Source organism: Salvelinus fontinalis, chromosome 5, assembly GCF_029448725.1.
Source record: "Salvelinus fontinalis isolate EN_2023a chromosome 5, ASM2944872v1, whole genome shotgun sequence".
Classification (NCBI taxonomy): Eukaryota; Metazoa; Chordata; class Actinopteri; order Salmoniformes; family Salmonidae; genus Salvelinus; species Salvelinus fontinalis.
In genome coordinates, this window is record NC_074669.1 from 61,442,663 (window position 1) to 61,469,636 (window position 26,974).

A 26,974-nucleotide genomic window follows, 5' to 3' on the forward strand; every position below is an offset into this window, starting at 1 on the left:
GAGAATTAACGTAGATGGTTAGGAGACTGAGGTTAAGATTAGGGAAAGGGTTAGGTTTAGTTACATTGCTCTCCTAACCTGTAACGAAAAGTAACATCTGGTCGTAGCTGTACTCCATCTAGTCACAACCAGAGAGGAGGACTGACAGCAGCCAATACTGTGGCTCTGCAGATGCTTGGGAATCCAATGCATGTAGCCTGATCAGTCATTGATTAGGCTAAATGACTTGAAAAAAAATGTTTGTTACCGGAATTTTGCAACGCTAATTTAACTGTAAAGAAACGCTCCACTTCGCTAGAGGGTGCTTTTTGGCCCTGGTCAAAAGTAGTGCACTATAAAGGGAATAGGGTACTATTTGGCATGCAGCCCTGTGACATATGTTTGTTTGCCATTATATAATTGAATAAGAACTAAGAGAATGTAGCATTTATGTAATTAATATATAAGAACTCAAGACTACAATATTAGTAGGTATGCATGGTGGGGCGGGGGATATCATGAGTTATAATGATAATATGTGTGAACCACTAAGATGTTTGTTTGCATTTGTTGAAAATGATATTGTACATTGGTTACACTGTCTGTCCTTCCTGTTCTCTTCAACCAGTGTCATGAGCCCCGTTTATACCTGGTTCTAGCATGAGTCCTTTGTCCTAATCTTGTCCACATTCTGGCTGTGCGCACATTTTCAGACTGGTGTAGATGATTCACGCATTGTGATGTGATTGTGATCAGATCTTCTTGCCCACCTCCGGAGATAGTTAGGCACGCATTGAATATGGACAAGATCAGGACACAGGTAACACCAGGAATAAATAGGGCCAAGATCTGCCTGTGTGATCATCATAGTAATAATATCAGTAATAGTATTATGGGAAATATCCATCAGAAATATAATAAAAGCATCATATTGAAGAAATATATTTTTTAAACATCGTTGTCGAAGCACCCTCAAGTGCATCCAAAATAGCACCCTATTCCCTATGTCAAGGTAGGCAACCCTGTTCCTGGAGTGCCTCAGGTACTGCAGGATTTTGTTCCACCTAGGCACCACACCTGACCAACTGAGCTAATTGATCAATTCAGTGATTGCCTAAATTCAACACACCTGGTCTTCCAGGTCGGTTAAATCAAAACATGCCTGTTGCTCTCCAGGGCCAGGCCTGCACTACTTTAAACCAGGGCCTAAAGGAGAGCAGCAGCTCTGGCTCTCATATCCCAGAAGACAAGAAAATGGTGTGTGGGTTCTCCCTATGTGGATGCAGGGGTGTCCAACCCACCATAGGGCCCTGGTCAAAAGTAGTGCACTCTAAAGAGAATAGGGTGCCATTTGGAATGCACAGTCTGACATGTTATATAGAAAAGGAGGAATGAGGAGAAGAAAAAAAAAACGGATTATTTTTTCTAAATGTTTGTATTGTAATAATTACTGTCTAGTGGGGATTTCTGTTAAATTGGGTTTTCGTTGACGTCTTTATTTTCTGTTTAAATTTTCAGACGCATCGTTTTGTGACAAATCGTCTTAGAGGAAAGCACCATGTGGAACTCAGTCTAAAAACAATCTCTAACCACAACCCCTTGGAATGAGTCCCAAAAGGTGCCCTATTCCCTTTCCAGTGCACTGCTTTTTACCAGAGCCCTATGCAGGGAATAAGGTGCCATTTGGGACGTACACCTTCACTTCTCCCCCACTGGGCCAGACATCATTTTAGACACTAGTGTAGATCTAAAGGGATTGGATAAGTGTTAGCAACATATCTCTAACACCTGTACAATGCTCTTAGATCTACACTGGTGTCTAGGGGATATGGGTTAGGGGATAAGTGTCTCGGAGCTAGGCTAAGGGTTGTTTCTGGACGGGTCCTTGCAATTGGGCACTTTGGTTTTGACTACGTATGCAAACAGAGAAGAAAGGAGAGAGAGGAGGGAGGGAGGAGAGAGGTGAAGATAGAAAGAGATGAGAAGAGGAGAGAAGGGAGGTAAAGATAGAAAGGGATGAGAAGATGAGAGGAAAGAGAGAGGGGAGAAGAGGAGTGTTACCATGACGGCAGCATGTCTTCCTGGGGGACCAGTCAAATTTAGGGTAATCTAACTTTGGTCTGATAATGTCCATTTGTAGGCTGGTTCTGGCCCAACCCGTCGGTTTCTGGAACCAATCAGAACAGTCAGAATGAGTTCACGTTCTAGAAATCACCAGGGAGGGTGGCACATCCATACTCATCGTGGAGAAGAAATGTCAGTTGGTCGGAGCGATGTGAATAGGTAGCCAGGCAAGGGAAGGTAGGCTATCCATCCTTCTTCAATGCACTGATAAGACATGACTGGTCTGGTGGAATCCGTACTGAAGAATTCTTATGTTTAACTTGTATAGGAGAAGAGAAATACTTTATTATCCACACAATATGGAAATGTTTCTTCTGCTGTACCCAACACACACACACTAGGTTGGAGAGGCTGGATTTGTCATAGAAGAGGAAGGATCTATTTTTGTGAATACTTATGGCAGGTACCCTACACATAGCCTATGTGTTGTCTTAGTTAGGCCACATATTAATGTTATCATGTCATTACGTAATTGTCCAATTTAAATGCAATATTCTGCTCAGAACTCACTTTCAGGATATCTGGGTAGGCTAATATACTGTCTATGGAGATTTGTTTTGACCCGCTCATGAACTCGATGGGCTTTTTAGGACGTTGTTTTGATGCTCGACGCTCACTCCACCGTTCGCTCACATTCCGGATCTAAACTGGGGTGTATTCATTAAGAACGAAACGGAAATAAACGGGCAGAAACGGGGAAGGACTAACCTGAGAAACGCTCGTTTTCCTTGCAAAACATTGTGGTACGCTATGCACTTGTGAACTCAACCCTGGCAGGTACTGTTTTACTCTCTCTTTCCTCTCTTCTCTACCCCCTTCTCTCTTCACCTCTCTTATCTACTCACCCCCCTATCTCCTTTATTCTCTGCATTCTTTTTTAAAACCAGAGCGCCCAGTTTTAGTGATACAACAACACCACGTTTAGTAGCCAAACGTCGCCCAAATAATGTTTTTATACGCGGAAGTATAAGTGAAAGTAAAAATAGCTAAAGCTACACGAGCTCACTGCAATAGGACGCGAGAAAGATTTTGGGGACAAGGTAAGGCTTTTTTAACAATCGATAACGGATTGTGAAACCAACACATGATGTGCTGTGCCCAGCCTTTGTCCTACTACCTTTTTTTTTTTACTATTAAATGCGAATTATTTGGCAAGTTTGTGACTATATACCCATGGAACATATACATTAAAGACAACTGCTCTTTCCATGAGTTGGTCCTGCTGCCCCCCCCTGGGTGCACGTTTTGGCTCTGCCCTAGCACTACACAGCTGATTCAAACAACCAACTCATGATCAAACATAGATTATTTTAATCATCGTTTTTGCCGGAATTCTCCATTTCTAATATGTGTAAACACAAGTGCGGGATTTACTTCTGGGTTAACAGAGATTAATACATGCCCAATGACCATAGTTTAACTGTCATACATCATTTGTCGAACCCAATCAGAACCCCAAATATAAGCTTGTTTTAACCCATTGTCATAGATAAATTGACATTCAGTTGGTGTATGTTTTTTCTACATTTATTTTTTTGAGTAAATAAACCTACTCATTATTTGACTGTTCTACTATTGACGGACTATTTACTATCTTCTAGATATCCTTCATGTTGGGACATACCAGTGATGGGGCAGAATCACACCCTGTGACATGGCTTGTACAAGGCAATCTGCTTTAGAGTACATTCAAAATGGAAGGAGACTCCTTGTTGAAAGGCTCCAGAATCTGTCCCTCGTTCTGGAAAACCTGTTCCAGCGCAAGGTTCTTCAGGAGGAGGAAGTCAGTAAAATTCAGGCAGAAGTTGACCGTTTTGACCAAACCAGAAAAATACTGGACTGGGTCACGGCCAAAGGAGAAGCTGCATGCTACGAGTTACTGATGATTCTACACATCACAAGGAAGAGGACCTTAGACAACGCTGACTTACAGCAATGGATAAGCTGCTTCCCCTTCAAGGAAGACCCAGAGATGACAGACTACCTTGTTGGCAAGTCATATATTATATTATACAATTAGTATCCAGTACATAGTATACAATTGGCTGGGAATATATATATTTTTTTTTAGGTGCGTTTGATTTAGCTTACTGTGTGCATCGGGTGGACAGGGTTTCTGTTGGCACAGTGCATTTACTCTCTCTTTTCCTTTGTATCATTATTTTAGGTTCAAAACCCTGTCACAGATATCAGTCACAGCTGAAATGTAAAGCTCGGAAGATCACAGAGGGTGCATGGAAACAAAGCTCTCGTCTCCTACCAGAGAGGAATAGAAATGAGGTGACTTTCTCTTACACTCCTCTTGTGTTAGATACAGACGTGCCTTCATCTCTCTCTAAAATCGAAACGAAGAGCAAAAGATGCAAGAAAGCTCGCCCTAAAAAGCTAAAGAGCTTCATCCCCATGGCCAAACAGGAAACGTCCCCGGCTGACCTGCTTAAAACACCCATGAAAAGGATCCTCTTATTTGGAAAACCTGGAATTGGAAAGACAGCAGTCGCCCATCAAATGTTGAACCTCTGGGCACAGAAAGATCACAGAGAACTAGATTACATGTTTTATTTTGATGTGAGAGACATTTCACCCAGTACAAATCCCATGAGACTGGAGGACCTTCTCTTTAACATGTACAGTGAGCCAGAAGAAAGTAGAGAAGAAGTGTTACAGGATATTAAGAAGAACTCTGAAAATGTTGTCATCATTTTTGATGGAATCACAGACCTCTCCTCTCATTCGGTAATAAAGAAACTTGTGGACAAGGACCTCCTCCCTGGTGCAAAGATTGTGATCACATGCAGACCAGAGGTACCATCAGGAGACTTCCTGACAGACTGGCCCTCGTTCAGAGTGGAGGTGAAAGGGTTCAGTAATGAGTCCATCTGGGCTTACTTAACAACGATGCTGAGTGCTGAGCCTAACCCTACGCCAAACCATGACTCCTTGAGCAGTGTGTTAAACAACCTAGAGTTGTTCAGTCTGTGCCATGTCCCGATGTATGCATTGATGGTGGTTGCCTGCATTTATTATTCTACCCCAGAGGCTTCTAAGCAGCCATGGACTACAACTAAGATGTACCTCAACATCCTCCGTTACTGCATCCTAAAACACAGTGGCAAACAGATGAATGATCTCGACAAGTGTCTCGTAGAAAACAGAGAAAAAATATTGTCTTTAGCAAAAATTGCTTTTGATGCAACACTGCAAAAAACGATGAACTTGACAGAACTGACCTGCGAACTAAGCAGTGTCCAGTTTTCTTTCTTGGGAGCGCTTATGATTATGGTCGAGCCCACAGTCTCAGACACTTACTCTGCATTTCTCCATTACACAATGCAGGAGTTCTTTGGTGCCCTTTGGCTCTTACAGAATCCAGACAAAATCAGAGAGGTTCTAGAGAAGTGCCAGACTGAAGAATGGAAACACACAAAACACATGGTTCATTTCGTATGTGGGCTTCTGAATGAGAGGAATATTCGATTGGTAAATGGTCTAGTTCCAGCTCAACAGATCAAGAAGACGTCAGATTGGTTCTTCAAGGAAGTGGTGAACACATTTCTTCCACTTCAAACAAACCAAGATCAGGCAGAAGGTGGTGCTCCTGAGTTTGAGATAGATCTTCTGTTTTTATGTCAGTGCTTGTATGAATCTCAGTCTACTGAGGCCTGTTTGCTTCTTCTGGACAAACTGGACTACAATCTAGACCTGGTTGAAGAACATCTTGATCCTCACCAGTGCTGTGCAGTCTCCTATATGATCAGTCAGTCTGCAGAGAGAAAGGTCGGCTTGGACCTAAACAGCTGCACTGTGTCAGACCAAGGACTAAGGCTGATACTGGCCTCTCTGAAGAATGTCCGATATCTCAGGTAATATTTGTGTTATGTATTTGTGTAATTTAGTTATCTAATGCACCAATTTGTTTCCAATTAACTAGTCAAGAAATAAAAAAGAAAACTAAACTTTTTACATTTATATGTTGTATTCTCCTCCACTCAGATACTGAGTTATAAACACCTCTGTTTCATGCTACTTTGAAACTTTTGACAAATTTAATAATATTATACTCTATTTCAAAACCCTTTTCTGATCATAGATCTGACCCCTCGATGCTGTGTCAACTCTGGACAACTTTGCTGCGCAGTGAGGCAGACATTGACTTCACCAGCTTACTTGGTCTCTGTGGAAATGAGTTGCGCCTTCCATTCCTGGGTGAAAGACGAGTGTTTGAGAGAGCAGAAGAAGTGATGAAGCAGAGCCTAGAGAGGGTTAACCTCTGTCTACACTGGGATCGGACAACTCTTCTCAGTGAAGCTCTCAGCAAGACCATTTTAAAGTGTTTGACACATATCAACAAACTCAGGTAAGTGTTTACACTGCCAGTATATATTTATTCATTGTCTTTGTGACTATTAATTCATTTAAGTCAATCAAAAACATATGTTGTCAATGTAAATAAGAACAATATCAAGAGGTTAATATCTAGACAAAGAAGTCACTGCAACAATGCAACAAGATAGACACATGGCAACAGTATTTAGTCGGTAAAAGTGGCAGTCACTTTCTACCTGTATTTACAGTATCTAAACAAAGACTTTCTTATGCTTTATGGTTCACAGTTTTACCCCACTACAACATCAGAGAGGATCCCCTGAAAAACTAGAGAAAGAAGAAAAAGCAGTCCTACTAGATTTGTGTCTACAAGCAGGATTAAATCACAGAGAAACGTTCCAGGGTGCTGTGAACACCCTGCTGTCACTGTTCTCTGTGTATCAAACTGAAAGATATGACATCCTGCTGGATCTGTACTCACATGTGAAGGACTATGAGACTCAAACAGGCAGGAGTGTCCTTCCAGCATTACAGCCAGTTTACCAGTCAGCTCCTGCAGTCTGGTCCATAGACCTCTCAGAGAGAAAGGTCTCCCTCCTCCTAGAAGTGCTGAAACTCCAACCAGTAAAGAAACCAGTACAGCTGAAAGGCTGGTCAGATGAAGAGAGTGAAGTGAGGAGTTTCCTTCAGTGTCTGCCCTACATCTCACAGCTGAGGTGAGTTGGATCAGGACAGTTGAGGGATTGTTGTAATGAGTATGATGGGAGACAGAGTGCTGGTTTTAAGCGCAGGGCGCAGCAGTTGTTTATTTAGTAACGGACCACAGGAGGACAGGTAGAAGGTCATACACAGGGAATCCAAAAAGGTAACAGTACAGGCAGGGAAAAGGCTAATAACGTCATCCGGGAGATCAGGTAAGAGGTTGATGACAGGAAATCTGATAGGCAAAAATACAGGCAGGGAATAGGCCAAAAACTACAATACACGGGAGGACTAACATGGAACAAAACAGCGCTCCAAATAGAATGTGTACAAAAACAAACAATACCTCACAATGATGGGGTGCAATGACCTGAACTAAATAGTGTGTGTAAATGACGTACAGGTGTGTGAACAGGTGATCAGAATTCAGGTGATTGGGATCTGGAGAGTGAGCTGCGTTCAGGGGATCTACGTGTTTGACAGTGTGAGCTGGTAGCAGACGTTACAATTGTTGTCTGTCCCTGTATTTCCCTTATTAAAAAGGAAGTTTGTTCGTAACAACCTAATATGCTAAACAAACACATACTGTTTTAAAAAGATACAATCTTACTTTGTGGTCACGATTATAAAGAATGATTGAAGTGGATGATGAGTTTAGAAAGATAGTCATGTTATTTTACCCACCGTAATGTGACCATCAGAAATGCATATTATATTTCTCACATATTCATTTTTTTTTTTTTTAACTGTTCATACAGTTTTACTCCACCACAGGATCACGGAAGATCTCCTGAAGACTGGAGAAAGAGAGAGAAGACATTCCTACTGAATCTGTGTCTTCAAGCAGCCCTCCATGAGAGAGAAACCATACAAACAACTGTAGAGAACGTGTTTTCAATGTCTGAAGTTTATCACGATCGGAAATGGAGTCTCCTACTGGATCTGTACTCGCATGTTAAGGGCTATGAGACTCAAACAGGCAGGAGTGTCCTTCCAGCATTACAGCCAGTTTACCAGTCAGCTCCTGCAGTCTGGTCCGTAGACCTCTCAGAGAGAAAGGTCTCCCTCTTCCTAGAAGTGCTGAAACTCCAACCAGAGAAGAAACCAGTAGAGCTGTGGGGCTGGTCAAATGAAGAGAGTGAAGTGAGGAGTTTCCTTCAGTGTCTGCCCTACATCTCACAGCTGAGGTGAGTCTGAACATGTGTGGTGGTTAGTGATTATGTGATGCTACTGATTATTGTCTTTTAGAAACCTGGATATTATAAAAGTTCAAATGTTGGTGAATCTGGTAACATTTATACTCAGATTTCCTGAATTGAACATGTTGCATTAAGAAATGTCACACATAGATTTTGTTAATTTCTCTAAAAGTATATATTTTTTCATAAAACAAACGCACATTATGTAAATGTATAACTACTTCATATATATTTTAGTGATGACTGGTTTCACGTGTCCATCCATGTCTGAATCAGCTGTTACTGTCCTTGTTGCAGTTTCTATCCATGGTTGTCTGATAACTCAAAGCTGATCAAGTTCCTGGTGGGTCTCCTGTCTCAAGCAGCAGAGTGGGAGGAGCAGACAGGAGAGAAGACACTGAAGCTGCTATCATCAGTGTGTACTTACAGCACTTTCCCTCTCTGTGACGGGGATGATGACGACGATAAGTGGTTTCAATGTGATTTCCTGCTGGATCTGTACTCACATGTGAAGGACTATGAGACTCAAACAGGCAGGAGTGTCCTTCCAGCATTACAGACAGTTTACCAGTCAGCTCCTGCAGTCTGGTCCGTAGACCTCTCAGAGAGAAAGGTCTCCCTCCTCCTAGAAGTGCTGAAACTCCAACCAGAGAAGAAACCAGTAGACCTGAAAGGCTGGTCAGATGAAGAGAGTGAAGTGAGGAGTTTCCTTCAGTGTCTGCCCTACATCTCACAGCTGAGGTGAGTCTGAACATGTGTGGTGGTTAGTGATTATGTGATGCTACTGATTATTGTCTTTTAGAAACCTGGATATTATAAAAGTTCAAATGTTGGTGAATCTGGTAACATTTATACTCAGATTTCCTGAATGAACATGTTGCATTACGAAATGTCACACATAGATATTTTGAATTTCTCTAAAATTATATATTTTTTCATAAAACATAAGCACATTATGTAAATGTATAACTACTTCATATATATTTTAGTGATGACTGGTTTCATGTGTCCATCCATGTCTGAATCAGCTGTTACTGTCCTTGTTGCAGTTTCCTTCGATGGTCGTCTGATAACTCAAAGCTGATAAAGTTCCTGGTGGGTCTCCTGTCTCAAGCAGCAGAGTGGGAGGAGCAGACAGGAGAGAAGACACTGAGGCTGCTATCATCAGTGTGTACTTACAGAACTTTCCCTTTCTGTGACGGGCATGATTATCATAAGTGGTTTCAATGTGATTTCCTGCTGGATCTGTGCTCACATGTGAAGGACTATGAGACTCAAACAGGCAGGAGTGTCCTTTCAGCATTACAGCCAGTTTACCAGTCAGCTCTTGCAGTCTGGTCCATAGACCTCTCAGAGAGAAAGATCTCCCTCCTCCTAGAAGTGCTGAAACTCCAACCAGAGAAGAAACCAGTAGAGCTGAAAGGCTGGTCAGATGAAGAGAGTGAAGTGAGGAGTTTCCTTCAGTGTCTGCCCTACATCTCACAGCTGAGGTGAGTTGGATCAGTACAGTTGTCTGTCCCTGTATTTCCCTTTTTAAAAGGAAGTTCGTAACAACCTAATATACTAAACATACACATACTGTTTTGAAAAGATACAATCTTACTTTGTGGTCATGATTATAAGGAACGATTGAAGTGGATGATGAGTTTAGAAAGATAGTCATGTTATTTTACCCACCGTAATGTGACCATCAGAAATGCATATTATATCTCTCACATATTCATCTATTTGTTGTTAAACTGTTCATGCAGTTTTACTCCACCACAATATCAGAGAAGATCCCCTGAAGACTTGAGAAAGAGAGAGAAGACATTCCTACTGAATCTGTGTCTTCAAGCAGCCCTCCATGAGAGAGAAACCATACAAACAACTGTAGAGAAAGTGTTGTCACTGTCTGAAGTTTATCACGATCGGAAATGGGATCTCCTGCTGGATCTGTACTCACATGTGAAGGACTATGAGACTCAAACAGGCAGGAGTGTCCTTCCAGCATTACATCCAGTTTACCAGTCAGCTCCTGCAGTCTGGTCCGTAGACCTCTCAGAGAGAAAGGTCTCCCTCCTCCTAGAAGTGCTGAAACTCCAACCAGAGAAGAAACCAGTAGACCTGAAAGGCTGGTCAGATGAAGAGAGTGAAGTGAGGAGTTTCCTTCAGTGTCTGCCCTACATCTCACAGCTGAGGTGAGTCTGAACATGTGTGGTGGTTAGTGATTATGTGATGCTACTGATTATTGTCTTTTAGAATCCTGGTAAATATAAAAGTTCAAATATTTGTGAATCTGGTAACATTTATACTCAGATTTCCTGAATGAACATGTTGCGTTAAGAAATGTCACATAGATATTGTTAATTTCTCTAAAATTATAAATTTTTTCATCAAACAAATGCGCTATGTAAATGTATAACTACTTCATATATATTTTATAGATGACTGGTTTCACGTGTCCATCCATGTCTGAATCAGCTGTTACTGTCCTTGTTGCAGTTTCCTTCGATGGTCGTCTGATAACTCAAAGCTGATCAAGTTCCTGGTGGGTCTCCTGTCTCAAGCAGCAGAGTGGGAGGAGCAGTCAGGAGAGAAGACACTGAAGCTGCTATCATCAGTGTGTACTTACAGCACTTTCCCTTTCTGTGACGGGGATTATTATGATAAGTGGTTTCAATGTGATTTCCTGCTGGATCTGTACTCACATGTGAAGGACTATGAGACTCAAACAGGCAGGAGTGTCCTTCCAGCATTACAGACAGTTTACCAGTCAGCTCCTGCAGTCTGGTCCATAGACCTCTCAGAGAGAAAGGTCTCCCTCCTCCTAGACGTGCTGAAACTCCAACCAGAGAAGAAACCAGTAGAGCTGAAAGGCTGGTCAGATGAAGACAGTGAAGTGAGGCGTTTCCTTCAGTGTCTGCCCTACATCTCACAGCTGAGGTGAGTCTGAACATAATGTATGTGGTTAGGGATTATGTGATGTTAATAGTGATTTGTCTTTATGAAATCTTGTAACTTGAAACCTCAATGTTTACTCAGAATAGCTAATCTATAAAACTCAGATCACGTTATGCCATGGCATATTATGTAACTTTCTCTGTATTATCACATGGTTTTACTTTTCCATACGACAGTTCAATATTCATGTATTCTAACTGTTGTTTGATTTCATGTGTCCCTCATGTTTTGCTGTTTCAGCTGTGATTCTGACAGGTTCTTCCAGCGCGTGTGTGAATCCATCCCTGTGAGGTCCAGAGAGGATGCCCAGCAGTTGGCCTCTCTCCTCCAGGCCTTGGGCTCCACCCTGTCACTGGGAGATCAGTTACCCAGGAAAACATGCAGGTCTGTGGTGAGAGTCCTAGGCCTCTGTGCCTCCAGAGTGGACCTCACTCTCACCCCCAGCAAGATCTCTCTGAAAGGAGCCTCGCTTCTCTTCACACGTGTGTCACAGCTACACAAGCTCAGGTATGTTTTGTAAGCTACATTTTACAGGTCTATTGATTAGTTTGATTTCTTTTTGTGCATTTTATCTGAGAAGGTTTCTCTGTTTAAAAGTGGCTTGAGTTAGTTTTTTTCATTCCAGGCTGAATGTGGGCATGTCAGTGAGACTGGCCAGACTGGCTAGGAGGACAGGGAGAGGTGGTACTCCACTGACTGTCCCAGAACTCACCCTGGTCCTAAAGAGCAGCCAGCCACCAGAGAGAGTGTTATCCAGAGCTCTGAGTAGTGTGGCGTCCCTGCTGAGATTCTGGACAGTGCAGTGTTTGGACCTGACTGACTTCTGCATCCAGGGTCACTCTCTCATCACACTGCTGTGTCACCAGGGCCCTCTCACTCTCAGGTCAGTTTGAAGCTGTTTTTAACTAGTAGAAATAGGTAGAACTTATACTTGTGTTTTTATTTATATCTGTGTTAATTTCTAACTGCCTGTATGTTCCAACCTCCTAGACTGCACTCAGACACTGCAGCAGCTGGCTGTAGTTGTGTATGAAGCTCAGGACAAGGACTTGACTCAGTGGTTCATGGAGAAGGTTGGTGGAGACCTGACCTCCTGCAGGCTGGACTGGGAAGTGCTTCTCTCTCTGCTGCAGCATTCAACCCACAACATCACAGTGGACCTCAGGAAGAACAGGCTTCTAGAGAAGAACATCTCAGACCTTCTCCCCTTTCTGGGAAGGGTTATATTCAAGAGGTGACTGAACTTAATTTTATATATAAAGACTTTTTAGAAAGAAGAAAACAAATATTTTTGTTTTGAGTTATACCCTGTATTATCATTAGGGTTATATTCAAGAGGTATTTGATCTTTATTTAATATTGATAGACTTGAACTATTAATGTTCTACCCAGCTAGTTGTTGCTATGTGAGTTATCCTTTTTAAAACCTTAACATAACCATGACAATCCATTCTACATCTTTCTGCAGGCTCAGTTCCAGCTTTGTGAAGTCTACCATCAGACAGATCTATGACAGTAGAGCCAGTGACTGTGTGTCCAGTTTGTTGAGGTCTTCAGACCATTGGATCAACCTGAACAGCAGAGAGCTGGACAGAGTGGACTGTACTGCTCTGTGTTTCACCCTGCAGCACAGCCACCAAGTCAAAGTCAACCTGCTGTGGACCTCCATACCACCGGGGGAGATAGAGAGCATCCTGCCTCTTCTGGACAGAGTCTCCCAACTCAGGTTTCGTTGGCACTCTTTGACCATTCTAGAATGGATAGAACTACGGTGCTTTACACTGTCTGACTCTGATAACCACTAACCCAAACCTTAGTGTAATGCACTTACCTTTCTCTCAGGGGTGGAATTGAAGCGGAACGTGTGGGAGTTGACGTGAATCACAGAGTTGTAGTGTGTTTTATCAGTGTTTTATTGTGTGCTGGTGTGTAAATAAGACGGTCTCTGTCTCTCTCTCACCTGCTGTAGTGTTGACAAGAAGCTGTTGCTGAGTTTCCTCCACTCCTGCGCTGCCTCTCAGATCCTGCAGGGGGCACTATCACCAACAACAACAACAACAGCAGCGGAGCTGCTCAGGGCTCTGCAGTACAGGTTGGACTTTTCCTGCTCCTCCTCTGTGGACCTGTCAGCTCACGACCAGGGGGAGGCGCTGTGTCTGACCACTGACCACTGTAGGGCCATAAACTCTGTTCTGAAGCAGAGCCAGCACAGCACACGGCTGGTTCAGAACCCGACTCAGAACCAGTCCCGAAACCAGACCCACGTGCAGCTCATCCTTAAAGACTGTGAGGTGGAGCACGGAGCACTGAGAGAGCTGCTTCCCATCCTGCATATTGTCAAGCTGAGGTTAGAAACACAAGGACAAACTAGTTTATAAAAGTAGGAGTTAGAGCTGTCCCATAATGTTATCTCTGGTTATTGTTCCCTCAGTCTCAGCAAAGCTCTGCTACTTCAGCTGCTGGACCATGTGTGTGAGGGGATTGAAGAGGGGGTTCTGAGGCACGCAGAGTTCCTGTGCAGAGCCCTGGATGGGGAGCTGGACCTCAGTGAGACCAGGCTGAACCAAAAGGCCTGTGGATCTCTAGCCCTGGTTCTGGAACACTCAGAGGGGCTGTCAGAACTGGACCTCAACCACTGCCAACTCACAGACCGCCATCTACAGCCCCTGCTCACACACCTGCACAAAGTTGAAGTCCTGGAGTGAGTGGGTTTCACTGTGTGTGTGTGTGTGTGTCCATGTGACTACATGACAAATGTCTGATCCTTCATTCTCTTTCTGTCTCTATTGTAGCCTGAGTCACAATGACATCACTGATGCTCTGACCGACAGTATACTCCAACTGGTCTCCACCAACACTTCAATACGCACCGTACGGTGAGTGTGTGTGAGTGACGTCAGTTTGTGTGTGCACGTGAGATCATATGGTCTCTTTTTCTGGGTGCAACTATTTAATGATGGTGATCTGTAGTGAAATGTTCTAAAACTAATAATGATGATGATGATAATAGTGTTCTTCTCTGCAGGCTCTTCAACAACAGAATCAATGACAGAAGTCCGTTCCTGACAGACAAGAGGTTTGAGATCTGGTGAAGCAGCATCAGGTCCAAGTCCAGACAGGAAGAGAAGACGGATGATGCGGAGGCAGAGGAAGAGAAGATGGATGTTGCAGAGGCAGAGGAAGAGAAGATGGATGTTGCAGAGGCAGAGGAAGAGAAGATGGATGTTGAAGATGGGTGTAGTAGCTACAAAGCCTCGGCAGGGTGAGACTAGAGGGACTCTTCTGACCAGCATCTCATCAACCCTAACCTTGACCCTAACCATAACCTCATTTTAACCAATTCTTAAATTAAATAATGGTTTGCATGTCAGCCACATCCCCTTAGTTTTTAGCTGACCTCATCATGATGTCAGAAGAATGACCAGTGATGTCATCAGGGGTTTTGGGACTAAGGTATTGAAAAAATAGTTGAGACTCCAGAACTCTGGAATGTTCTGAGTGTAATGGATAGGAATGTGTAGTTTTATTTACCTCTTACATGGTTCTTAAACACAGGAACATGTGTAGTATAACGGTTTTTGAGCTTTACTTATTTTTGTGATCTGACAATTTGTGAAATTCCTTCAGAAGGAATAGATTGTATATGTGTTTTTATAGTCTAGTATTTATCAGGTTGATGTGAATGTGTTCTACAATTGCAGTGGGAGACTAATACATTAGTGTTTTGTTGCAGGTCAACTGCAGGGTATTGTGTTACTCAGGCTAGCCTTGTTGAGAACCAAGCTTCCCTATTCAGGAAGCAAGAGGTGTGTTCAGTTCGCTTGAACGTTTGCTATGTTGGGCAACGTTTTGTACTGAATGACACATTTCCCCCAAATGTTCTTGAACAGACTTCGAGGTACGTTTGGTGGGTGTGGCGAGGTGTGGCTTGAAGCAATGAGTGACATATTTTTATTTTTAAAGGGCAGTGGCCATGCTGACAGCGTTCTCCAACCCACAACCTAACCCCTCCCCATTTTTCAACTGGTTGTTCAGTACAGCACCTTCAATTGAACCGTTTCAGAACGTAAAAACATACTGAACGCAGCCCTGGTGAAGTTCAGGGCAGAAAGTTGCTACGAGTGGGTGGAAACCATTGATGCCTCGCAACACGTCACACCAATCAATTGCCTTGCTTTGGAGGAGCACTAAAGGTGCCCACTAGTGCCGTAGGAGGAACAGTGTGTGAGGATGCCCAGGAAATCTCTGATGTATAACATGTACACACACCATAACAAAATGTATTTAGTAGAGCAGTTGTAATGCCTTCATCGACTTGAGAAGAACATTACACGCGGCTTCCCTTTTAGGGGCATGTGGGGGAGGTTTCTTGAAATATAACATCCAATCAAAATGTAGCCACTGGAACCCAGCAGATCATTCTAACTGTTTTGGCTAATACAAAATTCTCCAGACCTCCAAAGGAGGCATGACAACAATGTGATTTTGGAGGTATGGCTACATGAGACTAGTACAAGCCTTTCTCATATCAAAACAGACAAACTATAAGAAATAATATATTAATATTTTGTGTTTTTAATAAATGTACCTTGCGGCCCATTATTGGTTTTTGACTGTGTTCTCTTCAGGTTGAAATCATTACTAGTGAATCCTAAATAATCTGTATCGAGTTAATGCTGGTATTAAAGCGATCCCATCGCACGTGTATTTATTTTCATGAGAATTTAAGTTGAGAGCTAAGCACTATGGACTAGCAGATAGGGTTGCTTCAGAGAGCCTTGACTGGGGATAGAACCTACAACCATGATTCAGCGAGCCTTGACTGGGGTTAGAACCTACAACCATGCTTCAGAGAGCCTTGACTGGGGATAGAACCTACAACCATGATTCAGAGAGCCTTGACTGGGGTTAGAACCTACAACCATGCTTCAGAGAGCCTTGACTGGGGATAGAACCTACAACCATGATTCAGCGAGCCTTGACTGGGGTTAGAACCTACAACCATGATTCAGAGAGCCTTGACTGGGGTTAGAACCTACAACCATGCTTCAGAGAGCCTTGACTGGGGTTAGAACCTACAACCATGCTTCAGAGAGCCTTGACTGGGGTTAGAACATACAACCATGCTTCAGAGAGCCTTGACTGGGGTTAGAACCTACAACCATGCTTCAGAGAGCCTTGACTGGGGTTAGAACCTACAACCATGCTTCAGAGAGCCTTGACTGGGGTTAGAACCTACAACCATGCTTCAGAGAGCCTTGACTGGGGTTAGAACCTACAACCATAATTCAGAGAGCCTTGACTGGGGTTAGAACTTACAACCATGCTTCAGAGAGCCTTGACTGGGGTTAGAACCTACACAATGCTCTAGAGCCTTGACCAACTCCTTTCTTAATTGAGCCCACAGACAGAATCTTGAGGCTATGACTCACTCTCCAGCTAGGGGCCGCAGTTGATCGAAGTCTTTAGCTTATTCTTTTAGTCCCGCCCCATTTTATCTTCACAAATTTATGCTGGGACCTGTTCCAAGTGTGAAGTAGCTGGTGGCTCTTGCCCTTGAAGCATGGTGTCACAGATTCAAGCCTGGAATGTCAATATGAAGCCCATTGCCAAGGCAGGCCATGTGGCCACCCCATCAGCAGCAGGCAGTAGCCAGGGGACTGCTGAAAGTGTCCAAATGACAAGTACTCTATGGCATGGCTAGTCCACGGCTGCACTGTGGAGGCAACAGGTGTCCAGTCAGGTGCTGGTTGGTGGCTCCCCAACAGAGGAGGGCCACAACGCAGCATAGGAGAGCAGGCCCGAGGTGTGCTGTCCCACTAGTGCAGGAACTGGAGGACCCCGGATGAGGATAGATGGCTCCGCTGAGTGGACTGGAGGGCCGACGAATGCTGGGTCAGCCGGGGTTCTGGCTGCTGCTGGTCTAGTGAAGGGGCCTGTGGCCCTTGGCTAGGCGGGTGTGCTGGCTGAGGCTCCAGCTGGGATGCTGTCTCCGCTGTCAGCTGAAGTGTCGTCCGTTATTTCTCTACAACGCCCACAAGCTTCACAGGACTCGTCAGAAGGTCATTCAGTGACTGTGCGGTAAAAATGACTGGAGGTGAATAGAGCCATTCCACATTTGCACATTTTATTCCACATATATCTCATACTTCAAACATTCTTCCTTTTTATAAAAAAAATGTACCATCTGTTTTGCCATGTATGAATGTTATTCAATGTGTTTCTATGGGTTAATAGATCCCCCTACAGGAGTCCTAAAATGCTATAAGAAATAGCTAAATGGTCCTTGGTATGATCATCTTAAAGGCCCAGCGCAGTCAAAAATGTGATTCTCCTGTGTTTTCCTGTGTTTTATACACAGGAAACATTAAGAGCACCTTCCTAATATTGAGTTGCACCTCCCTTTTTGCCCTCAGAACAGCCTCAATTCATCAGGGCATAGACTATAAGGTGTTGAAAGTGTTCCACAGGGATGCTGGCCCACGTTGACTCCAAAGCTTCCCACAGTTGTCAAATTGGCGAATGCCCGTTGGGTGGTGGACCATTCTTGATACACACGGGAAACTTGATTGTGAAAAAAACAGCAGCGTTGCAGTTTTTAACACAAACCGGTGCGCCTGGCACCTACTACCATACCCTGTTCAAAGGCACTTAAATATTTTGTCTAGCCCATTCACTCTCTAAATGGCAGACATACACAATTGTCTCAAGGCTTAAAAATCTGTTTATGTCATGGAAAGAGCAGGTGTTCATAATGTTTTGTACACTCAGTGATAATGTAAGAGCCGTTTGAGAAGACTGTTTTGGTGGGATGGCGTTTTGGCCTTCCATGGTGACATCACCATGTGTTAATTAGTGAATAGACCATATTCACTAATTAAGGCTATATTTCACAATAGGCCTACTCAGGCTAACTATTGCAATATGCAATTATTCATGTAACAATCATAACAAATACTTCAGAAATATAATCAATAATATTCACGATGTCATTGCCCACACTTTTATTGTCTTTGGATTGTAGACACACAAGTCTTCCTCTTGGTTGCTCTGCACCATCCCAACACCTGGTGAAAGCCAGGCAGAGTCAGAACAAGTTGTGATTGTCTATGATCAGAACTTCCAAAATCCAACCTTAGTTTCAGAACCACCCTGTCCGATTCAGGAACACCTAATGGGGTATTTAACGGCTTTTCGGACACCAGCACCAAGCACACCATCTCTGGAAGGTGTGAAGCCATATCTCTGTAGTGTCACCGCAGACTGTTTTGTTGTTTCAAGATACATGGCGTAGACACGGAAACCTTTAGGGATGACTCCACTCTTAACATGATTGTTTTTAGATCAGTAAAACATACAGTATTTGCTGAAATTAGATATTGCATTTGTAGGTAGGTTACATTATTTCATATTATAGGCAAATTATTTTGTTGTTTGTCTGATTGAGGAAGGGGGAGTAAAAGATTTTGTAGAATTCATCACCAACTGGAATCACTGCTCTACTGTGAAGTTGTCACGTACCATCCCATACCATCACAGGTAATGACAAGAAAAATGGTTTCCAATGTATTTCAACAGTCTTTCATACTTACAAGTTCTTTCCAGTCATCTCCATGACCTTTCACTATCTTTGGGTCGTAGACACAGTCCTCCTCTTCCATGCCAACCTCAGGTGGTACCCAGCCAGTGTCATAGCCATGCAGTGTGCCAGGTCTTCTGCTTGGGGTGGTTCTTCTCATCCATGATAATAACCTTCCCCACATCCACTCTGACTTGAAGTACTCTTGTCTCCCAGTAGGGGACACCAGGAGGGTTTTCAATGGCTTTTAGAATGTCCCATCTAACATAGACACCAGTTCCAAGAACACTTTAGTCTGCACTTGGTGTGAAACCATTGTTCTTAATCAACTCTGTTGTGGTGCCGTGGAACATCACATATTCTGTCTGATCTTCAGGACGTGTGTTGCTGTCTAGGAAGTTGATGTAGTATGGAGAGTTAGCCATAAGCTAGTAACTAAACTGCAACTGAATACACCTCTGCTGAGGTGAACAGTATTATAAGTCAATACAATGCACAATTACACTTTGTAATATTAAATAGTCCTTTGGCTGAAACTGTTACACCAAATAGTGATGTTTATACAATAACAATGTGCTGAATTACTATTGTTACAGTAATATTGTTTGATATATATCAGTGATGTGGTCAATAGCAAGACTTACCTGCTATTGCTTGACAAATGCAGGACTATCATACTGTATTCTTAGGAAACCTACAGTAGTGCTTCATACAGAGTGTTTACTGATTTCATTTCCTGGTTACAACTCTTGTCTCTATAGAGATGGATAAGGCACACAGAGCAGGGATCTCCAACTGGTGGCCCAGTTAAATGGTTGGACATAAAAGACTGTAAAAACACCAACAAATCAGCTCCAAGTTATTTCAATTTGGGAAATCTGTAGGTATTCCCACGTATAATAGGGGTTTGTAATGATATTTTAGTCTAACATTATATTTGATTGGGCTTCTTGCGGTCAATATTCAGTCTACAAATTATTTGTAATTATGTTCCGGCCCCCTGACCACCCGTTCAAGAAAGAAATCGGACCTGCGGCTGAATCTAGTAGATGATCGCTGACCTAGAGCATAGTAGTCCCTCAGAATGTAGAACCATGATACCTCTATGTAAGGGGAAAGCAACAACACCCACTCAGATAGTAGAGGTAGTCTAATGAATAGAGAACCATAAACATATATGGTATCCCAATCTGAGCATTTCAAAATGGCTGACACCTTCCGCAAACAGTGAGAACTCAGCTGCCACCTGTCTATGGAAGTCTATGGAAGTCTATGGAAGACACACAACATTGACTAAATTAGTTGCCATATTTCCGCAGCACAGATACTTCAATAGATTAACTGATTGGAATTCGGAGGGGGGAAAACACAACAAACAATGTGTGAAACTTGTTTATTTGAGATTTATTATAGGAACAAAGATCATTGCTACACATGTATTATTTACATCAGGTAAATATGAATATTTGATATGATGAGGTTATATGATTGATTGCATATAGATTGACATGTGAAATCATCTTGTGGGCCTGCAAAATATAGCTTCTTCTTCTACTTCCTATGAACTGCATCATGTCGGTCCGTCTGATTCTATCCATCCTCTTCTGGTGACCATGAGGTGATGCTGGATGCTCCCACTGACTGCAGAATGCCATCCGTTCTACAGTGACGGGTTTAACCTGCAGGAAAGAGAATGGAATACAAACTGTCTCAAATAAAACCTGCATGTGTGTATAGTGGGGCTCACATTAAGTGCCCTTCAAGCGTTCTACTGTAGGGGTACTTCCATTGTGATAAGGTACTGACTGTGGCTCAATATCACTCACATTTTCATGGTGGACACTTTCAGCATTGCCAACACTGTGATTCTCTTTGGGTCGAAAACACAGTCCTCCTCTTGGTTGCGTTCCACCATGCCAACTCCAGGTGGAACCCAGGCAGTGTCATACCCATGCTTAGTGTGCCAGTTGTATTGCATGTCGTGACCCTGTTTGTTAATGATCTTAACCTTGCCAACATTCACCTTCACTTTCAGAACCATCTTGTCTGAGTCATCAGCACCAATGGGGTATTTGATGACTTTTCGGATGTCTCGACTGAGGTAGACACCGGCACCAAGCATACCATCTTTGGAAGGTTCGAATCCATTTCTCTGTATTTTCACAGCAATCTGTTTTGATGTTCCATGATACATCACGTAGACGTGGCTGTCCTCAGGTGTGACTCCACTCTGAAGATGATTGTATCTAGATCTGTAAGACAGGCAGACAGTTTTTGCTTCAATATGATATTATATTAGCTTCTATTCTTCACATAGTTTATTTAAAATAATGATTTGTTAAAGGAGACTTGATTTTTAGGTCATTTGGGAAATTTTGATTTTTTTAAATTCCTGGTCATCTGACCTCCCAAACTAGGCTCTAAAAACAAATCAGTTAGAAAGCTCTAGAATGTATCTATTGCATCATCACAGGTAAAACCAATCAGAGGGTTTGCACTATAACAGTCTCTTTCATACTTACATGGTCTTTTTGTTTACTTTCATGACCTCCACGACTTTGATTCTCTTTGGGTCGTAGACACAGTTCTCCTGTCGGTTGCTTTCTACCATATCGACCCCTGGTGGAACCCAGGCGGTGTCATATCCATGCTCGGTGTGCCAGGTCTTCTGCATGGGGTGATCCTGCTGGTCTATGATCTTAACCTTCCCTACATCCACTCTGACTTTTAGTACTCTTCTCTTAGAGTTGGAAACACCAGGAGGGTATTTACAGGCTTTTTGAATGTCCCGTGTAACATAAACACCAGCACCAAGCATGCTGATATCTGCTCTTGACGGTGTGAAGCCATTCTTCTTTATCAGCTCTGCAGCCTCTACTGAGGTGCCATGGAACATCACATATGTTCTTTGATCCTCAGGATGTTCACCAGTGTCGAGAAAGTTGTCTAAGTATGGAGAGTTTGGTTTCATTTTCCTCAGGCAAGCCCTAGTCAACATGATGATTCTAGCTGTGAGAACCTGTGGCAAAACATGCTTCTATGAGTAGACAAACTTCTGCAATCCTGTAGTAACGATTTAGATCTCCTACAGTGCCTTCAGAAAATATTCATACCTCTTGACTTATTCCTCCTTTTGACATGTTACAGCCGGAATTCAAAATGGATTAAATATTTTTTTTCTCACCCATCTACACACACAATACCCCATCATGACAAAGTGAAAACATGTTTTTAGACATTTTAGCAGATTTATTGAAAATTAAAGACATAACTATCTCATTTAGATAAGTATTCACACCCCTTTTCTATGACACTCCAAATTGAAAAAATAAATAATTGAATCCATTTTGAATTCAGGCTGTAGCACAACAAAATGTGGAATAAGTCAAGAGGTATGAATACTTTCTGAAGGTCCTGTACATGTGGAAGTAACCTGAAGTGTAATAAAAGGGGACTCCCCCTGCACATTGTAATACTTGCCAATTAAATATTACTTAAAAAGGGCAACATGTCAACCACAAATAGACTTTATCCAGGCTACTAATTCAGAAATGTCACATGCTATTGCCAACTACTGTGTTGCCTTAGTACATTTCTTTGGCTCACATGAATAATACGTCAATAGTGCACAATATACTTGGTATGTTACAAGCACTTGAAACTTGTTTGTAATGTTATAAATAGATTATAATTCAGATGATCTCCATTGTATCATTCACTTTTATAGAAAATACTATATATTGGACTATATCCTCCTGCTTGTGATTTACATTTTTCAATGCGATGTTTAACATACGTGAAGTAGCAAATAAGCAACTTTCTAAAAAGTCAAATTATAATTTGGTCATCCTTACCTGCTACTGTGGAATCAGATTCAACCAACCATTCAGACTAATTCAGGATTATATGACAGAGTTTAGGTCTCGTTTCTCCTATGTTTCCTCTCTCTCCCCCCTCCCCTCTCTCTCTCAAATTCTAATTCGAGAGAGAGAGCAAAGTCCATCCATATTTATGACCAGGATATCTCTTTGCTAGTGAAAAGCAACCATACCAACTCAGATGAGAAAAAGCCTAATCTAATGGGTACATAAACATGTATGATACATCTTATTATTGGAAGATGTCTGGAGCATTTTGAAATTGCAATGCTGACACCTTTGACCAGTAAATTGATGTCTGTCGTGTTTTTACATCAGACTAAGATCAGTTGTTGAGTCAATCTGAACAGTGAGTACACAGCTGTCATTTGCGACTAAATTGAAGATACTATTAGTCTATAGAAGACATCTATTGACTAATATTATACATTTGTCCAGTAGATATATTATTTTAAGGTGCATTATATATTTAAGTGCAGTATTGTAGAGATAAGTGCCAAAATAAAGGAAACGCCAACATAAAGTGTTTTAATAAGGTGTTGGGCACCACGATCTAGAACAGCTTCAATGCATCTTGACATAGATTCTACAAGTGTCTGGAATTCTACTGGAGGGATGCAACACCATTCTTCCACGAGAAATTCCATCATTTGGTGTTTTGTTGATGGTGGAGGAAAACGCTGTCTCAGGCGTCGCTCCAGAATCTCCCATAAGTGTTTAATTGTTTTGAGATCTGGTGGCTGAAACGACCAGGGCATATAGTTTACATCGTTTTCATGCTCATCAAACCATTACGTCACCACTCGTGCCCTGTGGATGGGGACATTATCATCCTATGGGGGCATCGCCATGGTAGCCAAAATAATGGCCTGCCCAGTATTTTTATACTGTACATGACCCTAAGCATGATGGAATGTTAAGTGATGAATTAACTCAGGGACCACACCTGTGTCAGTCTACAGTCCACAGTAAGAAGGAGCTAAATAGGCTCACAATAGGCTGAGGATTTGATATGGGAATTGATGTGCAATCAATCATATAACCTTATCATATATTTTAGAAATATAATCAATCATATTTACTTGATAATGAATGTGTATCAATGATCATACGTTGTTTAAAGAAGGGTTTTCTTTCTATAATACATTTCAAATAAACTAGAAGTTCCCGATACTGTTTGAGTGATTTACCTCCACAAAGCATCTGTGGTGCAGAAATATATTGATAATATTGGTCAATGTTGTGTCTTCCATAGACGTATAAACGGTGTCTTCCTGTTAGTCGCAGACAGCAGTTGTGTGATCACTGTTTAGATTGACAACACATTACCGATTCTGATCCTAGTCTATATACAAGGCAAAGGGTGGCTACTTTGAAGAATCTCAAATATAACATCTTTTTTTATTTGTTTAACACTTCTTTGGTTACTACATGATTACGTGTTATTTAATAGTTTTGATGTCTTCGCTACTTTTTTACAATGTAGAAAATAGTAAAAATAAAGAAAAACCCTTGAATGAGTAGGTGTGTCCAAACTTTTGACTGGTACTGTATAAAGACGAAAAACGTCAATGTATTTGTCAAAGGTGTCCGCATTGCAATTTGAAAACGCTCCAGAGGTCTTAATACGACATGACGTTACACATATGTTCATAATCATGTACCCATTAGACTACATTCGAATGTGAGTGGGCGTGGTTTTTACTTACAGAGAAACAGAAAACCTAACGTTTTTCTCAAGAACCAGGAAATGAAATTTGAGTGGAAGGAAACCCTCACATACGGTATAATCCTGCATTCGTCTGTTAGTATAACGGGTGAGAATAATGTTATTTGAAACACTAGACAAGTTAGCTGTCTTATTATTGAACACTTGATATAAGTCAAATATTGTTTTGTTTACCAGTCTTTACTTGAGAATGTTATAATGCTATTCTAATACTATTGTAACATTGATTCTGGATACGTTGAATATTTATTTAAATATTACAATTTGCTTTAACGGTAACTAGCCCTTAAAAATAGTTTTGGGGATTACAGCTCATTTGTCAGGGGTATACAGCTGCAGATTGATTACTATGGCTTTGAAGGGGTACACCAAGCAGAAAAACAAAACAAATTCACCATACTACTTAGAAAACATTCTTGAGACCAATGAGCATCCAGAGGATCACAAAGAATATGTGATGTTCCACGGCACCACAAAAGAGGCTACAGAGTTGATAAAGAAGAATGGTTTCACACCATCAAGAGAAGAACTTGGGCCTGGTGTGTATGTCAGTCGAGACATAGGGAAAGCAATTAAATACCCCCTTGGTGTTTCCAACAATAAGAGAAGAGTACTAAAAGTCAAAGTGGATGTAGGGAAGGTTAAAATCATAGATCAACAGGATCACCTCATGCAGAAGACCTGGCATACCGAGCATGGATATGACACCGCCTGGGTTCCCCCAGGGGTCAGTATGGTGCTGAGCAACCAACAGGGGAACTGTGTCTACGACCCAAAGAGAATCAAAGTCATGCAGGTCATGAAAGTAAAAGAAAGCAACATGTAAGTATGAAAGTGACTGTTGTAAAGCACTGCTAACTTTCTCTTGGTTTTACCTGTCATGAACAATTGAACTTCACAGCAGTCAATTGTGTTTTGAGCTTTCCAATGTCATCGTTTTATAGTCTATTTGTGGAGGGCTTACAAATTTGTTTGAGATATTTTGCCTCAAATTTTAAAATACTGCAACTGTAGAAGGTTGTACTTTTATCACATTTCTGCAAAAACTGTCTCCCTGTCTTACAGATCTAGACACCGTCATCTTCAGAGTGGAGTCACCCCTGAGGACAGCCACGTCTACGTGATGTATCATGGAACATCTAAACAGGCTGCAGTAGAAATACAGAGACATGGCTTCACACCATCCACAGACGGCATGCTTGGTGCAGGTGTCTATGTCAGTCGAGACATCCGAAAAGCCATCAAATACCCCATTGGTGCTGATGACTCAGACAAGATGGTTCTGAAAGTAAAGGTGGATGTTGGCAAGGTTAAGATCATTGATGTGCAGGGTCACGACAGGCAATACGACTGGCACACACATGGGTATGACACTGCCTGGGTTCCACCTGGTGTTGACATGGTGGCGAGTAACCAACAGGAGAACTGTGTCTACGACCCAAAGAGAATCAAAGTCATGGCATTGCTGAAAGTGGCCATCTTGAAAAAGTATGTAATATTGAACTTCTCTCACAAATCAAGTGATGGAAGTTTATTTTCCTAGAAGGCTTGCACTTGAAATATGAACTCCACTACTTGCAGGTTCTAACATGTTGTATTTGTTTCTCTATCCTCAGGTTAAACCCGTCACTGGAGGTGGAGGCTTGAAGGTGTATTCAAGGAGTATTAATTACACTTCATGTTCATCGAGATAAGAGGATGTAGCACGCTGCTATAGCTACACATTCAATATTGCATAGGAAGAAGCTATATTTTGCCAAAGGCTTACTGGTTATTGGCAATATACCTACTGTATATGCAATTAATATACCCTTGTCACATTTCAAAAACCGATTCAATGATATTCACTTGACGTAAACAAGGTGTGTATCAATGATCATAATTGTTCAGAATAATTGTCTTCCTGTAATAAATCTCAAATAAACCTCTAAAAGTCACCCATTGTTTGAGTGTGTTCATTTCATCTGAAGCATCTTTACTGCGGAAACATTGGCAATATTTAGTCAATGTTGTGTGTCTGCCATAGGTTTATAAGGTGTCTTCCAGTTTGACGCTGGTGGCAGCTGAATGCTCACTACTGTTTGCAAAAAGTGTCAGCAGCTTTCAATGTCAGGTTGGTGGCATACTACTTAAACATTTTAATACTATAGGTTCATGGTTATGCATTTATTAGACTACCTCTACTATCTGTGTGGGATGGTTGCTTTTCACTTACATAGAGGTATCATGGTTCTACATTCTGATGGACTACTATGCTCTCTAGAGACAGTTATTTGTGGCAATTGTGCCCTCTATCCATCTCTATGTCTAGTGAGAGAGGAAACCTGGAAATGAAACCTAAGCACGGGAGTGAGTCGTTACTAGTTACCTCAGCCGCAAAGTACTCTACCTCGCCTATTTCTTATTAAAGTGTGATTTTAAACCGAACCCTAACCTTAACCCTAGCCGTAACCTCACTGCTAACCCTTATGCCTAACCTTAAATGAAGACCAAAAAGCTCATTTTTGTTTACATG

At 42.0% G+C, this 26,974-nt stretch overlaps 4 protein-coding genes and 1 pseudogene across 5 annotated transcripts; 3 read left to right on the forward strand and 2 right to left on the reverse strand.

The window, feature by feature from the left end:
- Positions 1-2,873: 2,873 nt before the first annotated feature.
- On the forward strand, positions 2,874-12,345 carry LOC129855971 (uncharacterized). The gene is made up of 13 exons (XM_055924091.1): positions 2,874-3,143; positions 3,705-4,094; positions 4,271-5,966; positions 6,194-6,460; positions 6,717-7,145; positions 7,890-8,318; positions 8,628-9,071; positions 9,380-9,820; positions 10,082-10,510; positions 10,815-11,255; positions 11,514-11,780; positions 11,899-12,156; positions 12,264-12,345. The coding sequence occupies exons 2-13, from the start codon at positions 3,758-3,760 to the stop codon at positions 12,304-12,306; spliced, it is 5,481 nt and encodes a 1,826-aa protein (XP_055780066.1). The 5' UTR covers positions 2,874-3,143; positions 3,705-3,757; the 3' UTR covers positions 12,307-12,345.
- Positions 12,268-15,974, forward strand: LOC129855978 (uncharacterized). The gene is made up of 6 exons (XM_055924110.1): positions 12,268-12,507; positions 12,742-12,999; positions 13,243-13,620; positions 13,705-13,974; positions 14,066-14,149; positions 14,299-15,974. The coding sequence occupies exons 1-6, from the start codon at positions 12,338-12,340 to the stop codon at positions 14,363-14,365; spliced, it is 1,227 nt and encodes a 408-aa protein (XP_055780085.1). The 5' UTR covers positions 12,268-12,337; the 3' UTR covers positions 14,366-15,974.
- A 1,248-nt stretch (positions 15,975-17,222) lies between these two features.
- On the reverse strand, positions 17,223-19,528 carry LOC129856159 (uncharacterized; annotated as a pseudogene).
- Positions 19,529-20,284: 756 nt separating this feature from the next.
- LOC129855984 (uncharacterized) lies at positions 20,285-22,794 on the reverse strand. Its single transcript, XM_055924119.1, has 4 exons — positions 22,707-22,794; positions 21,375-21,871; positions 20,679-21,104; positions 20,285-20,531 (listed from the first exon to the last, which is right to left on the reverse strand). The coding sequence occupies exons 2-4, from the start codon at positions 21,848-21,850 to the stop codon at positions 20,513-20,515; spliced, it is 921 nt and encodes a 306-aa protein (XP_055780094.1). The 5' UTR covers positions 21,851-21,871; positions 22,707-22,794; the 3' UTR covers positions 20,285-20,512.
- Positions 22,795-24,448: 1,654 nt separating this feature from the next.
- LOC129855982 (uncharacterized) lies at positions 24,449-26,396 on the forward strand. Of its 2 annotated transcripts, XM_055924117.1 has the most exons (4): positions 24,449-24,547; positions 24,821-25,281; positions 25,525-25,947; positions 26,076-26,396. In XM_055924117.1, the coding sequence occupies exons 2-4, from the start codon at positions 24,917-24,919 to the stop codon at positions 26,104-26,106; spliced, it is 819 nt and encodes a 272-aa protein (XP_055780092.1). In that variant the 5' UTR covers positions 24,449-24,547; positions 24,821-24,916; the 3' UTR covers positions 26,107-26,396. The 2 variants fall into 2 exon arrangements, with proteins under 2 accessions (XP_055780092.1, XP_055780091.1); XM_055924116.1 differs by having other exon boundaries at positions 24,460-25,281.
- The last annotated feature ends 578 nt before the right edge of the window (positions 26,397-26,974 follow it).